The 16,939-nt window shown below is 38.9% G+C and overlaps 1 protein-coding gene across 1 annotated transcript in view; it reads left to right on the top strand.

Annotated features, from left to right (window-relative positions):
• The window catches only part of DPYD (dihydropyrimidine dehydrogenase), a 518,537-nt gene extending 501,881 nt beyond the window's left edge, over window positions 1-16,656 (top strand). The window contains exons 22-23 of the mRNA XM_015812569.1: window positions 10,373-10,513; window positions 16,399-16,656. Of these exons, the coding sequence (XP_015668055.1) occupies window positions 10,373-10,513; window positions 16,399-16,569 (312 nt within the window). The 3' untranslated portion in view covers window positions 16,570-16,656. The remainder of the gene's footprint in view (window positions 1-10,372; window positions 10,514-16,398) is intronic.
• Window positions 16,657-16,939: the final 283 nt, after the last annotated feature.

The following is a 16,939-nucleotide window of genomic DNA, read 5'->3' as shown; positions in this document are numbered from 1 at the left end:
TCCCAAGAGTCTGGGCCAGGCAGATGTTATTTAATGGTGTTAAAGTCAGTGTTGGGATTCAGCTGGTTCGCACCACTTCGGCAGAACCGGTAGCTAATTTCTAACTTCCAGAAGCGGCATCCACACAGAGAACTGGTTGTTCACATATTTCAATCCCATCACTGGTTAAAGGTATCTCGCTGGATGTAAGCTGTTCCAAGTAAAGTTGCCTTTTGCAATTGACTGGTGGTGATTTTGTCAGTGCTTATAGTGTTCACATGATGCTCCAGATGGTTTGGGATTGCACCCAAGTCACCTAGCATTGTTGGTACTATCTTTGTTTTGTTTCGCCACAGTTCTTCTATTTGCAGATCTCTGTATTTTGTGATTTTCTCCAGTTCTTTCTCTTCTTTTCTATTGCCTCCAGGTACTGCAATCCTCACTTTCCAGACTTCTTTGCCTTTCTTATCAATAATTGTTAAGTCTGCGGTGTCACATGGCAGGTTCTTGTCTGTTTGTATTCTAAAGTCCAAGAGCACTTTACCTTCTTCATTTTCTTCTATTTTGTCTACAGTATATTGTGGTCTCATCAGTTCTTGCTTGCAAGCAAATGGTATTTCTTGCAGATGTTCCAATGCACTATTGTTCCAATTTGTACTCAGTTTGTGCAATATTATTATTATTGTGGTGGTGGTGGTGGTTAGATGTATATCTGTTAGGCATGCTTGAGGAAGTCAAGATTTACAAATTTCATTGCCTCCCAAAATAAGCTCCACATGTCAGCTGGTCATAGATCTAGCATAGGTCTCAGCTAAAAGGAAAAAAAAAATACTTGTTTAAAGTGCATTGAATAGAATGCATGTTTAGAAAAAGCATTTTATAGAACATACTAGACCTTTTAAGGATGAATTTTGTTGACTTTGTATTCTGTCTTCTGGGCAAATACATGGAAAATTTGTGCAACTGATTCATTTACAGCTATTACATTCTGTCAATGTGTAGATTGTCTCACTCATGGAACAAATTCCAAAATATTTTATTTTCTCTTAAATAAATTCCTTTTCTCCGTTGCCTTTAATATCATTCTTTGGGGCCATCATGGCTGTTGTTCTGCCAAATACAATCTCTTTCATAAGTGGAGGATTATCAGTTTTCAGATATGAAATGGAGCTAGTGGAAGTTACACCCTACCTAGATAAGCAAGCAAAATCAAGTTGGACAGGTTTCTATTGACATTAGGAAACCGATAGAAGGATTGAATGTGACTAAAAGGGATCAAGATCAGATTTGCTGTTAAGATTGACTTATGGGATGGACTAAAGCATCTTGCCAAAGGGAGAAATTGCCAAGAGGAGGGGTTTTTACTATTGCCAAGGAGCCGTAGTCAGGCTTTTATACTGTGCATCTGTGTGTGTTTATGGGTGTGTGTAAAATAGATAGGTAAGTAGATAGATAGATAGATAGATAGATAGATAGATAGATAGATAGATAGATAGATAGACAGACAGACAGACAGACAGACAGACAGACAGACAGACAGACAGACAGACAGACAGACAGACAGACAGACAGACAGACAGACAGACAGACAGACAGACAGACATCGTCAGCAGTTGCTGTACAATTAGTTGCCAAGATCATATGGTCTTTCTATCACATCTTAATTAGTCTATGTTACAAGGTGTGGGTGGGTGGGTGGGAGGAAGGAGGGAAGGAAGGAAGGAAGGAAGGAAGGAAGGAGGGAGGGAAGGAAGGAAGGAAGGAAGGAAGGAAGGAAGGAAGGAAGGAAGGAAGGAAGGAAGGACATGTGCCAATCCACTATCACTGTTCTGCAAAAATACACCCCCGCAATGCTGTCTCATACTGAAGGTGGGTCAGACTTGATCCTGGCCTGCCTTCAGACATGGCCACATATTCTGTACAAAACACCAATAGAAACGTGCATTCTTTTCAGAGGTGAACAAGATTAATTTGTATTCCATTTATCAACCCAAGCTTTTTTTTCTTCATACTATCTCCAGATAATTCTGAGTAATGGAATGATGTCAAGTTTTTGTCTGTATGTTATTTCTCCTGAATACGTATCTCAGAATTACTAGGGAGTTGCTGTAAGGTGACAAACATTGGAACATTCTCCTTAAACAGAAGCAAGTGCTTTTTCACTTTTTTCTATATTCCCAACTGATGAACAATAAACACTTAGCCAACATTAAATTCTCCACTGGAGTGATCTTTGTCACCACGCTTCATATTATTACCTTATTATCTGATTTTTCATGACATCTAGAGTGTACTTTGGTTTTCTTAGTTTCATAAGCTCCTATTTATGTTTTTCTTCTATATTTCCCCATATGAGTTATTTATTTCTTCTCCCATCCCTTTCTGTGTTTTCAAACTGTTTTTCTTATAACTTAATTTAATCCTCTTGAGAATCAGTATAACTTGCTTTGCCAATTTAATAATGTTGTCATTCCATCCACCAAAATGTTCTTTGATTCCTTTCCTCTGCCAGACTTTGTAAAGATGACTTGTTCATTGGTGAATCATATGACCCAACTTTGTTCATTTTAGCAGTACAATATTATGTGCCCTTACAAATCTAGGTCATTCCATTCCTACACTTACTTTAGCCTCAACTTCTTTTCACCTCTACATCCTATTTTTTTTATCTTTGTCCAGATTGAATTCATGTTAGGATATGAAAATAAAGATGCTTGCAAATAATCATATAAAGTTACATTTAGTTTTACATCAAGTATTTTGAATTTTAAAATAATGCTAGGGAATTTCTAGATGCCTGGCACGCTGACAAATTAGTCATCAACAGACACATAGTCATAAACAACATCTACAATTCAAAAAGGAAACAAAAAGATCACAACACCTTCCCACAAGCAATCAACACCCAGATGAGCATAGATTAATACCAAGGTTAACATCAGACCAACAATCAAGGGACCCCTCACTTCAAATATTTTGTGTGACTGCTGTGTGAAGTGAATTTTAGAAATTCCGTAGTAGGATCACACACAAAAAGAAAGGGCAGAAATATTTAAATTTTTTGGTCCACTTGGACACTGGAGAAAGTAAACATGAGTCTTATCAAAAAGGAAAGTATATCTGCAGGCTCTGAAACGAATTCGAAGTTTTACCCAAAGGAAATGTCAAGACATGTGATCAAAGCAGCTGAGAATTTTGGAAGGGATTAGTGGGATAAAACAGTTGTTCCATTTGCTATCACCTATTTTCTTTGTCATTGGACTAGAGCAGGAAGCGAGCAGAACATACATCAAGAGAGACAAGGTGTATGGATTTCCAGTAGTTCATATGTGCTGTAGATAATTGATTCTAGCCTTACTTCTCCTTCGCTACTGACTCTCATGACTAAAACTTAATTTCTTGTAAACAAACAGATAGACCCAGAAGGTTAGCATTTCTCTTCCTTTGGACTAGAACACATCATCAATTGTCACATAACATAATAATACCTTACATAGTATAATTTCAACTATTCTACATCTCCCTCTGTCTTTCTCTATCTGAGACATTATCTGTTTCCACCTCTGTTCGTGTCTCATTCTTCTCAGAACCAGTCACAGCCGCACCTTCTGAAACAGCATCCCTCCAGAGATATGAATTTGTACCCCCTCTCTTGTGTATGCCCAACCTCCTTAAAACCTGCATTAGGTTCCAGACCTGTGTTGGGGAAAGTGGAGGAGGTTCTTGTCATGCTTTGTGAGGGTTTTTTGGTTGTTTTTAGTCCTGGGTGTCTTGTTTGGTTTTGTTTATATTTTTAATTGTTTTAACTTAGTATTATGTTCTGTCAACTGCCTAGTCTCCACTGAAGTGAGAAACTACATGAAACCTAGATGGTGATGCTGACAATGATAATATGTGATTCCACTTTAGAATGGGTATTTTCATGGTCTTATATATACACTCTTCATTAAAAGTATTTCTACTAAATACACAGTTCAATCCAGTTTTGGATACATGTTGAATTTAGGAGTTACAATCCTGATGCACAGAAGGAAGTCTGCATTGGTTTCCATATTGATCTTCTTAGGTTGAGCTCCATTACCAGAGGGTGGAGGGGGGAGAGAGAGAAAGGAGGGTTTTTGGATCCTATCATTTTGTTTTAATGCAATTTTCATAGATTTTGTTTGCATTAATTGTCATGTTTTACGGTTTTCTAATCAGGACTTGTATATTTTATTAAGTTAGCATTACAGATGTTTTATTGCTTTGCATTTTTCCTATGAAATAGCTTTTGTACTTGTTTTTTTTTCTCCCCTCTTCTTTCTCATTATACCATCCTTCCCAACATGGTGTTTTCCAGACAGATGAGGGCATTAAAAAAGAGCTTTTTTTATTTTATTATTTGACTTCCTTGTATGGCTTCAATGTATCCGTGTTCTCAAAGGTGTCAGAATCTATTTGGCTTTTTCACAAAGTATGTTATTCTTCAGAAGAATCAGGTCTCCTTTTTCCTCTTCTGTCGTAACTTAGGTGCCATCCATCTTTCTTACAGTCAGGCATTTATCCCCTCCCCTCTTTTTTTTCTAATTTGCCTTCCCCCATTTCTGTATTGCTGTTGATTAATAACTGCCTGACATATCTAATCTGCAAATCTTTCATTTTCCCAGATATTGTGCTACACACCAAAATAGCTCTTTTCATTTTAAAATGAACAATACGACTTTTCAGGCACATGTGTGCTCCCTTTGAGTATGTCTTTGGGGAGATATAATACAAGGATCCTGTTGTAGCCTGGATAAAAGGACTCCTCTTAATTTATGCTCTGGTCTCCTGGGTTCACAGTATTTGACAATGTCACAAAACAAGACAATAACCTTGCTAGTAAACCACATCAGAATAATGGAGGAAATGGGGGAGGAGGCCTTGTCTGGGAATTGAATTTTAGCTCTGCATTTAAAGTTAATATCTTGGGGTTACTTCACCTATTTCCTTAGACTTTTTCGCTTGTGGAATCCTTCTAATTTCTGAAAGATTTTATGATCAGATTCTTCTTTCTGTCCTTTTTGGGTTATTGGTAAATTTCATATTTTCTAAGGTGATTGATGTGTAATATACCTCTGGGCTATGAGATCTCCTGCAATATGTGGTTACATTATCTCTTGTACTATGCAAAAGTCTGTGGGTCATTTTGGCAACTATGAGGTGAAATAAAAAAAAAAAGACATTGGAGAGGATCATCTAGAGCAGACATGCCAAACACAAGGCCCGGGGGCCGGATGTGGCCCGCGAAGTGGTTTCATGTGGCCCGCGAAGCCATCCTGGAAACAGTGAGGGAACGGCCCCCACTGCCTTGGCCCTGGCCCAGGCCGGCTGGGAGCCAATGTACAATTTTGTGGTGGTACCACCATCCAGCCCCCTCCCCCCGCATGGCCTGAGAGGAACAGTGAAGCTCCTCCATGGACCATGGCACTTGCCCTGGTCCCATCCTCTGGTCCCATCCTCTTCTGCCAGAGGTCTGTCCCACTCCTGACCAGGCCCCCACAGGCCCCCTTGATGCGAACGATGTAGATCTGGCCACGCCCACCCAGTAAGCCACACCCACCCTGGCCACAGTCACCCCCCCCCGAGGGCAACCACAATGCTTATGCAGCCTTCAATGAAATTGAGTTTGACACCCCTAATCTAGAGCCATTTGTTGTGGTGGGTGGGGAGGAGAAATCCCAATAGGACTGGTATTTTACTCACAAAAATATTCCTGGAATGATGCTAAATGATGTTGCTGGTTAATTTGGCTGTAATTGTAAGCTGTGGAAGTTGAAAGAACAAGAGCAAGTGTCATCACTCATCACATAAGTTCTCATCCTCCCACTTTTATATTATGATGAACATCTCTTTTTTCCTCTCCCTGTTTCAACAGAGATATCTTTCAAGCCAAACATCTGGTTCATTGTTAATTCACAATACATTTTCTTGGAGGCCTGCAAGGCATAGATTGGCAAGATCTATAACTAGCACATGATATAAATCTACATAAACTTAAATTATTAACCCCCCTTCTTGTCCTTACCCATTTTTAACCAATGGAACCAGCATCAATTCCTTCCTCCCTCCCTCCCTCCCTCCCTCCCTCCCTCCCTCCCTCCCTCCCTCCCTCCCTTCCTTCCTTCCTTCCTTCCTTTTTTTCACTTTTGGTGTACTGCAGGGCAATATCCTCTGGAGAGGCAGAATTTGACAACAGCTCAGAAAAATGGGTAGTAAAATTTGCCAGAAATTTTGCAGGTCGTTCTCTCTACACCACTTTATTCAAATTAAACCTATATTCTTAGCTCATCCTATTAACCTAGGAATCCTGGGATTATGAGAGAAGACTTGAATACAATACAGGCAAGGCCCATTTTTATTCCCTTGAAATATTTGAGCTGAATTCCAGAGTTGCAGTTAAACATTTCCATCAGTTCGGTTTAAGGCTAAACTTATGGAGGGCCAAAAGGGTTGGGGCGGATCTCAATTCAAGAGGCTCAAGATGTTCCAAGGGGTGGGAGCCATGGTAGGAAAGGTCCTTCTGCTGGACCCTGCCAGCTGGAATTCCTTGTCCAATGGAGTCCACATCATGCCTTTTCGGCCAATCCCATTGCGATGAGATAGTTCCTAAGGTTCTTTATCTTGATATGTCACCAATATAGAGTGCCACTGGTGAAAATGTGTGGTATCATTATATTGCAGTTTTATTGTACACTTTTTGTGCACAGTATACTTTTTTGTGAAGTCTACTGTCTTATTGTCCAGTTCAATTAGAATGTTGGTATGGAATTGCCATTTTTAGAAGCAGTCCTGTGTTTGTCTTAATCTATAGTTTGTCTTGAGCTTGAGAATTGGACAATATCCAGCACAGCATGACAACAATGGCTGAAATAAAATGATTCCATTCCATGATTTGAATCTACTTCTTAACAACCACCACCACCACCACCCCGATCTGTAGAGCACTGACAAATTAAAAATCTATTCGAGTTCTATTTTCTCTTCTGCTTCTGTTTTCCCAGCAGCTAAACTGTTTTGACTATGGAATTAGATCATTACCATCAAAATTATCCACTGGCTTTGGTTTTGTTCACACACCTGATAGCCCTACTGACAAAAGATGAGCCACACAGATGTCACCAAGGGCAGAATTAGGAAGCAATAGCATAACAGAGGTCTAATTAAGGGCAAGATTTGGCCGGTGGAATTCTCATTACTGAACTTAATGCACCAGTCAGAAAGAACACAGCTTGACTATCAGCAGAACTGGATTACCCTCATAGTGAGTTGGCAATTAGGAAAATATCATTATGCTTGTAAATTCAACCACTGTAATCCAGAGGAAAACAAGATAAGGCAAATATAAAGTTCCACAGTGCCATCTTACAATATCTGCCTTTCAGCAGACGCTCAGAAAGAGATATTTTAGGAGAGAGAGAAAGAAAGCAAGAAAAGGGGATCCAGCAAATTAATCTCAATGCATATACTATTTTATTCCTAGAGCTGCGTTACTAATCCAAGGAGAATGCTCTAAGGAGGATTAGAGGGCCATAAAAGAGTGTGCCTACAAAGCATTTTCTGTTCCCTTTGTTGTTATTATAGCTACATAACTTGTTTACCTGCTACTTTTCATACAAAGAAAATCTCATCAAACCCTTAAAACCAAACAAAGCTGTAGATCTGTAAGCATTAAATAAAGTGTCAGAACTTGTGAATATAAATAATGCATGGAACAAAAGCTATATACCTCTTGTTCAACAATGATGGTGGATGGCAGTAGTGGCTGCATCTACCAAAGATGATGGGTAGCAACAACTACTGCAGCAGACCAAATTACACAACAGACTGGTGCCTCCTGACCAGTTGTTTAGGACCACAGTGTGCATCAACTCCATCCAGCATAATACTAGCAAAGAAAAAAGGACTTTCTGACTAAAATCTCTGGAAAACTCTAGCTGCCAACTCCTGAAACAGTAAATGAAAATTGCTGACCCGGTTTCTCAAATGTTATCTTTTTACCACTATTTTGAAAAAGTGATTACAACTGAGTCATGGTATGCTATGGCCAATGACCAGAAGTGCCTTAAGTGTAGATCCCTCTAATGATCTCTGCAAGAATTTAAGTACTTATTGGGTGCCCTAACTTCCATGAAATTTTAAAATGTCTGACTTTTGTTTTTCCCCTAAAAACAAACCTGAAGGCACATTAACAATAAAGTGGAATGCTCATCAACATATTAAAGAGCACTATTCGTTGTTCCATATATAGATTTATTTGTAGTATAGTACGATATGTTATTATTCTTACATTCTCGTTCCATTGGGCACATCTACTTTGGAGAAATCTTACTTTATATCCTCACATAAATCAAATCTATTGTGATGTGCTGTAACAGATAAAATGTGGAGGAAACAGAAAAATGATGATTTGTGTTCTCTATTCACTGCTTTACTTCAAGGAACTTTCATAAAGAGTTTGGAATGCGGCAGAGAAGTTAGTTACCTTGATTTGCAGACATTATGGATTGTATTGGTAGTTTCCGTATATTCTCACAAGTGCATTATACTTCTCATAGAACCTTCAAGACTAGTTAATATTTCGATCCACATGACTTTTTAGGCTAAGATAAAATATCAGTGCATTGTAAGCTTGAATCCATTTCTCCATCCCATCCCAATTTTCAAGTCAGGGTTACCTTATTATTTCTAAGTTACTTTTCTGGAATCTAATCTTCAAAATTAGTCTATTGTAAAATGTCAAGCTCCATGTTTCTTTAAGCTACAGTTTTGTACTGATCTAACTGAGATTCTACTCCAGTTAATTATGGGGGTTTATTTCCAGGCAATAGACATACAATAATACAAAACTAAAATGTCTTTGTGCATGCTTGTTCTGTGCGAGACACCATCATCTAGCTATTAAATGTTTTCAAAATATTCCTCCAACCCATGATATGCTGTTATCAGAAACATCCTGATTAAAGTATACAAAATGGAATTGCACAATTCATTTTATGCTCAGTCATATTTTCCCCACAGAATTTAAAATTTAGAGTAGGAGCCTAAATTAATTGGAGCAAATAATATCTTTGTTGGAAGCAAGAATGGAGAATCTGCAAAATATTACACATAATAATAACATGGTAACAAAGGGAGCCATTGATTTCAAGGATTTGAATCTAAACTTACAAGAGTAAATTCACTGAAATCCAGGGGACAAATCATTAGTAGCACAATCTTCAATGGATTTCTCTATATAAGAGTAAATCTGGATTCAGTATAGGTAGAATCTCTACCCTGATAGTAACATTGATAGATATTCAAATTAAAATTCTCTCTTCTTATCTCTGAACAGGTATTTGAACATGAGATGGAAATTACAAAAATTGGGAGAAAATTGGCATGCAACAGATGTCCAAAATGATAACCCCACTTGTTCTTTCAAAGGATTCTAGTGCTTCTTCCGGTTTCAGAAAGTGGCAACATAATCTTACGCAGTGTTGAACTCAAGACCTTCTCCATACAAACATGTGCTTTAGCCCTTAGCTACATCCCTTTCTGTAACACAGTCTCGTTATGTCTGATTACCTGTGAAAAATAAGGCAGATGCCACTCCACTTGAGCAAGTTTGTGACTGACTAATTACCTCAATCTTTTAAAGATTTATCCTTTAAAAACTAATGGATAACCTCTTTAAAAAAAAAAAAACATTTCTCCTAAGCAGATTCTTCTACAATCAATAAATAATCTTTCCAGCACTAAAGTGGGGCCTGCCCTCTTGAAACAGGAACTGCACAATTGGGTCAACTGATTTAAAAAAAACAACAAACCAACGAGGATTGCAATAATATGTGTTAGTTTATCCAGCCATTTGCATATTCTTTCCAATGGCTGCATTTTTGTTCCCTGTTGTTTAATGCAGCCTTTTCCTTGTCTCATAATGAATTCTCAGAGGTGTGCTAATGAACAGTAGCCATGGATAGGAACACTGAGTGTGTGTCATAACACATCTCTTCTTTTCCGTTTTTTCTTCCTGTTGCACTAAACAACGGTCACTGAGAATAATTAGTTTATGCGCAGAGATCCAATTCTTTTTTGTTGGGTGGCTTGGTTGTTGGGTTTGCTTGTTTGTTTTAGCAGATCTATTGATATTTGAATTGCTTATATATCAATACTTGCAAGCCGTACTTTTGCAAGGGTATAAAATGCTTCTGAAGTGCCATCATTCCCAGAATTGCCACAGCACTGGAAATCAACGTCCTAAGGAAACATGCTGTCAAGGGGCTCCTCGTCAGCATGAAACAACTTGGATATCTCCGAAGTGTTTCAGTAATTTTTTTCCTCTTTTTCTTTTTTTTGTTTCCTGTCCCCTTCTCCTCTCCCTTCCCCCCAGGATATAATTGGAAAAGCACTGCAGTATATTGGAACATATGGAGAGCTCAGTAATACCGAACAAGTTGTGGCTCTGATTGATGGGGAAATGTGTATCAACTGTGGCAAATGCTACATGACCTGTAATGATTCTGGCTACCAGGTAAGAACACAGCTGTAATTAGCAAAAAAAAAAAAAAAAGGCACTGTGAGTTGTCTTTCTGCTGCTGAGGCAGAAGGATTCCACCATCTCTTGACGGGCAGATGGGAAAAGTAGATTTACAAGATACTGGAAATTAACACTGGCACACTCCCAGGCATAGACTGCAGTAACCATGTCTGATCTATTCGCAGAGGTTGTCAATAAAGCAGGTTTCTTAGAGACTTGGGATACACAGTGCACTCCCTGGTCTCGCTCTTCTTCTCCCCTTCATTTCTCTTGCGGAATATCATCTATTGCTAAGCTGCCATGTTTCTCCCAGCGTTACATGTTGCGGAATGCTGTTGAAGACAAGATACATCCAGATCGTGTAGGAGGAAAAAAATATTTTGACAGGGGCACACTAGAGAATCTATTTTAAATACATAACACTCAATTAGATTTAATTGTTTCAGTGACCCCATCAGAATCTATAGTAGAGCAGGAAGCTTTGTTTGTACTAGTAGTGATCTGGTACTGAGATCTAAGCAATCTCTTTACATCCTAACTGATGATAGGATAACTCCAGTTTAATATACAATATACTGATTCATTATGAAATATATAATTTACACACAGTATATATGTGCACATACAGTTTAGAGATCCATACAGAAATACAAACATATAGATGAACAAAAATTAACTTAATACAAAGGAATCCAGTGTTGGATTCAAAGTTACAATTTAATATTGGACTCAACGATAGTAATTAAAATTTCCAATGAACCTACCAAGAAGCTCAAAAGAGATGGCGTGGAGGTAAAATGTGTTAGAAACCTAATAAATAACACAAAGACTTCATTTAATAAATAATGCAAGAAGTTAATTTTATTTATTGAGTTAAACAAGATGGGATGGGATCACCATTTGCAGGCAAACAGAAATAACAATGAAACATTCAACAAAGCTGTTTAATGTTGCTGTTGTTGAACATAATGAATGTCCAAGGTTTGTTTTACCCACACACAAAAATGTATTCTGCCTCCTTGACATAACAACAAAAATTTCTGGAGGACACAACTTAGTCTGGCAAGATAGAGTTCAGTAATTCCCATTCTTGTTGTTTTCAATAGGAATTACTGGATTCCTAAAATTTTGTAAGCTTAAAGTAATTCTTCATAAAATAATAAAGGAGATGAAATACCAGAGAACAAGCAGTACATGTATTTTACTGTAGGTTTGAGAGGAAACCATTGTCAACTATCACCACCCTCTCCATTTCAGATACACAGTACCAAAAACAGCCAAGTGTCCTACAATTGACTCCAGCTTCCTTGTATGTCCAATCACACTTGACCAATAAAGTATTCTATTCTAGTCTATTCTATTCTAGTCTATTCTATTCTATTCTATTCTAGTCTAGTCTAGTCTAGTCTAGTCTAGTCTAGGCTAGGCTAGGCTGGTCTGGTCTAGTCTAGTCTAGGCTAGTCTAGGCTAGTCTATATTCTACCCTATCCTACCCTATCCTACCCTACCCTACCCTACTCTACTCTGCTCTACTCTACTCTACTCTACTCTACTCTACTCTACTCTACTCTACTCTACTCTACTCTACTCTACTCTCTACTCTACTCTACTCTACTCTACTCTACTCTACTCTACTCTACTCTACTCTACTCTACTCTACTCTACTCTATTATTATTACGTGCTATTCAAGCAATACATATCCTTGAGAAATAGATGAAACATGAGTTGGTTAGGGATGATTGAAAAATGGTTCTCAAATATTTCAGACTTCTGCTGGGAGTCCACACCCCATGAGCTTAGATAAGTTATACATTCATGATCCCTTACAAATTAAGCAAATATATTAAGATGGTGCTGAGAAAACCAAGGCTGGGAGGAGTGGTGCAGATACCAATCTGAACTAATAAAGAAAATCCATGTTCACATTTTATGCATTTAACAAATTGTTCTCTTTGATCTATTCCACTTGATTAAAGTGTATCATGTTTTGAGCCAAGCTAATAAAGGCTGCCTGCTTTGACAAAGGGTGTGCATATTTTAAGAAATATATCACATTAGGAAGATTTGGATGGGTAGCAATCTATTTCAGTCTAGAATGCTTAGTGAAAATTAAGAAATAAATGGCCACAGAACAGGTCCTTGCCACCCTTCCTTGTTTCATCTCATCTTTATGTTCTTGCATTTACTAGTCCAGACAACCTGGTGTAGAACTGCAACTTCTCAAAGCCCCAGAGCCAATCCTCAAGAATTATGTCCAAAATACTTAGAAGACATTTCCTTTATTTGTAGATAGAAAACATTAATTTAGCAGAAATGCACTAGACGCAAAAATAATTTTTAAAGTTAAAAAAAATAGTACTAGAATTCAGCAATATAATGGGCAATCAAGTATTAATTCTAATTTGGATATGAGTTAACTCCCAATTTTCAGAAATTGCCCCGAAACTTCTCTAGGAAGCAAGGATGCTCCCCTTTCTCCCTTCCTTTTAGTGTGATTCTGTTTGTACTGGCACAACCTCATGATTGCTGTGACATCATTTTTGTTGTTGCATCAATCGTCCATTGTCTTTGCAAGGCAAACATTCCACACAATGTCCACAAGCAACAACCACGTTTTTTGTGAAGTTCATTTTTTGATTAGCAGAGATTACTGAAGAATAGAGGCATGGAACAGAACAGCCTGAGGACTGATTTAGAGTAGTCTGCAACTGCCCAGAGCCATCACCGCATACCTACGCTGCAAAGGGGTTGGCGCTTAAGCGGAGGTTGCAGATGGCTGCAGATGAGCCAAACCCCAATTTGTGTCATGAGGAGGTGCACACCCTGCATGCTGATTGGTTCTGACTTCCTGCTGGGAGGTGGGGGAAGGCACGGCACATCCAACCGGGACACATTAAAGTTCACTGACATATAAAAGGAACACCTATGCAACTATCCCTGAACGACAGATGCACATGTTCCCTCACGTGCAGTGTTCGAGAAGTCTGCTCGAGCCTTCAGTCCACATAAATATTGCCAGAGAAAAGAATTTATGCAAATAAAGACACACTTAAAAAAAAAAAAAAGATTTACAAAACCCTGTGGGAATCAATGATTTAAAAAACAAAACACCAGCACTGAGTTTGTCTTGGAGAGTGCTGCTATCAAAATATCATAGCCTAATAAAAATGTACTATAATATGTTATAGTGACAGCGCTGAAATAATTTAGTTTGCGACAGCAATAATGTTCAGGGGCTGTTTTATTTTTAGCAATGGAATAGCACTATCATGAAAGTGGGGCCATTAGTTGCATTTCCCAGCCGAGGTCCTGAGCTGTGGGCATGGATTGCTGGGAAAGAATAATCTGTTGATTAACAGGGGTGCTCAGACTGCTGGCCACAAGGGAAGACTCAGTGGTCCATTTCAAGTATGTGTTTCACTTTGAGAGCGGGCAACTAAATTTCATTTTTGATGTGTGCCGTTGTGCCCACAGTAAAAAAAATGACAATAAAAGTTATCTTACCTCTTATCTACTCTTTGTACTGTAGTTGCTTCTCTCTCGTTACTCACTTTCTACATCATTCACCCAATAAATAGTGAGCCTTGAGGATTCTTCGTTAAAAAGGCTGCTTTGAAGCTTGCTTTGCATTTTGTTAATTTTTCTCTGTTCATGGTAAAGAGACAAGAGCTATGCCTGAATACCCAGCCTTCTGTTCAAACTGTTTGTGCAGTTTCTGGATTTACCTGCAGCTTCCTGGAATCAGTGTGTGGTCCATGGTAACATGGTTAGTTTAGCAGGAAACTACCATAGGAAGCATTTAAATTGGCGCTTCCATCTTTAAGGAAGATCTATGAGCTACTTGTCCTCTCACCTTTGTCTGGAACAAACTAGGCAACTAGCCCACTGGAGCTGTTCCAACCTCACGTAAGAAGAATAAAAACTGCTGTATTGGGAAGCACATTCCCTCTGCCTACACAAAGGCATGAAGTAAATAAAGCTTTTGAAAAGTAAACGGCAGTCCCTGGATTTACAGTAGCAGGTCACAAAAGTTGACATGGCATGGCTTTAGGTGTACATTAAAGATTTTGCAAGAGTTCCAGCAGGAACTTTGAAAAAATATACATTATGCAAGAAAATTCATCATTGGTAATGTTGGCTCCAGTTTACAGCTTGTGGAGTTACATACATCAGAGAGCAGAGTTAGATTTGCGTTATCTTATATAGCCTACCCAGTTAGCATAGTGGTTAACGCAGCAGGCTAGAAACTGGGAGATTGTGACTTTCAGCCATGTAGCAGAAAGCCAAGTAGGTGACCTTGGGCCAGTCATACCTTCTCAGCTCTAGGAAGCAGGTAATGGCAAACCAATTTTGAAATCTTGCCAAGAAAAATACAGAAACTTGTCCAGGCAGTTTCTAGGAGCTAACACTGACTCAAAGGCATAGCAAAAAGAAAAGGCTGCACAAACTCTTTGAAAAAGATTCTACAATACGTGCAGGAGCACAAGTAAAACATTTTTTGGCTTCTTAAAGCAGCCGTATCTTCTTCAAATTCCCATGGCTACTCAGAAAGCATCTCTAGGCTGTCAATTCACTGATGTGTTTGCACAGGCCTTTCCCACGCACATTGCTCACACATGTGCAAAATATTTGCCCAGCTCAACCCTCTCATATGTGATGTCTCCCTTGAATGATTTCCCAGATATCTCCTCAGATGTCAGCTCAGGAGAGAATGAGCCCATTCCTGACATGTCAGGAATTGATTGATGGATCTGAACAGCCGGCTAGAAGGGATTTGGTTGAGACTCCAGTGGGGAAAGCTTACAGTGGCCAACGGCTAGAAAACAGGAAGAACTGCCTTCTGCACCTGATCTGAGAACATGTATGGCAGAGAAAAGGCAGGAGCAGAAAAGGTCAGCCAGTCTACCCAAGAAAAGAAAGCCCTGGCCGTCTTGATGGGCTGCACCAGAAGCTGGTTATTTATCACAGCAGACAAATGGAGGCGTGTCTGGGAACAATGTGTTTGTTTTCTAGCTGTGTGTTTTTTGGTTGTCATGATTCTTGCCTCACTCTGGATTGACACCATGTTTGGAATGGAATCGTGCCTTGGAAACGCTGGACTTTTCTTGCCCCATGAGTTCTCTTGGGTGTGGATTTAATTTTTGCCTGGTGGATTTAAGTTTGCCTGGTAAAGTTATTTTGTTTCAGCAACTTTCAAGTGCCTTGTAGACTATTGGGCCATTGCTCTGTGGACTAACCTTGGTTTGCTCATGGCTGGACTTGATGGGGACAGTTCTGGGGTTTTGGTGAAGGGAATTGCTGGGGAATATTAATAAATTCACTAGACCATAGTTACGTGTGTTTGTAAGTGAGCAGGGCAACACATCATAAGAAAACTCATCACTGACTGACTGACTGACTTACTTAGTGTATCATATGTGTAAAATAATGACAGCAGCAATAATGGGGAAAAGGGAGGAATGGCTTTTCCCACTATCCCCACCAGTGTGAAATCGTTGTGTTATAATAATGCCAGTAAATCAGTATGCTGTGCAGGATTCGCTTTTCAAAGGCACACATATTTTTATGAAAGTTGACCAACTTGTGCTGAAGCTTGATTTTGTTCGTAACTCCACTGAGTACATCAGAAGGAGAATAAGGACGAAAGGGAGAAAAGAGATTTCTACCAGAGTCCAATTTACCTCAATATTTCAAATATTTTTTAGAAAATGTGATTTTCCTAGCTATTGAAACTGTTACTGTTACTGCAACTGCAGTGCAGTAGCAAACAAAGATTTCTCCCAAGCATCTCAACTACAGGAAATGCAGATGCTAAAAATGGGGTTGTTTTTGACCTTTTCTGTGAGTGACATCAATGCTGTTTATTTCTGCTTTCCAGGCTATACAATTTGATCCAGAAACCCACCTGCCCACTGTTGCTGACAGTTGTACAGGCTGCACTCTGTGTCTCAGTATCTGCCCTATTATTGACTGCATCCGAATGGTTTCCAGGACAACACCTTATGAAGCAAAGAGAGGCCTGCCCTTACCAGTGATCCCCGTGTGCTGAGCAGATCAGACCAACAGTTAAAGGGATACTTCTATTTGCTTGATTCTATTGATTTGCTTTCTAATTAGTACCAGCGAGTCCAGTACATTCTAGCAAAGAGAAGGAAAGGGGGAAAGAAAGAAGGGAAAAGAGAGGGGGGGAGGGAGGAAGGAAAGAAAGAAAGAAAGAAAGAAAGAAAGAAAGAAAGAAAGAAAGAAAGAAAGAAAGAAAGAAAGAAAGAAAGAAAGAAAGAAAGAAGGGGAGGAGGAAAAGAAGAGGAAGGAAAGGAAACTAATACACTAATGAGAGGCCAAATAAAACTGGCTGAATTTTTCAGTTTATTTCCCATTTCTTTCCCTTTCTGATCTTCAGACAGATAACAGTTAGTTTG

The sequence above is a fragment of the Protobothrops mucrosquamatus genome, unplaced genomic scaffold (assembly GCF_001527695.2).
Source record: "Protobothrops mucrosquamatus isolate PMUCROS unplaced genomic scaffold, P.Mucros_1.0 scaffold96, whole genome shotgun sequence".
NCBI classification, from domain to species: domain Eukaryota; kingdom Metazoa; phylum Chordata; class Lepidosauria; order Squamata; family Viperidae; genus Protobothrops; species Protobothrops mucrosquamatus.
Note: the sequence above shows the minus strand (reverse complement) of the source record. Positions and strands in the feature narration are given on the sequence as shown.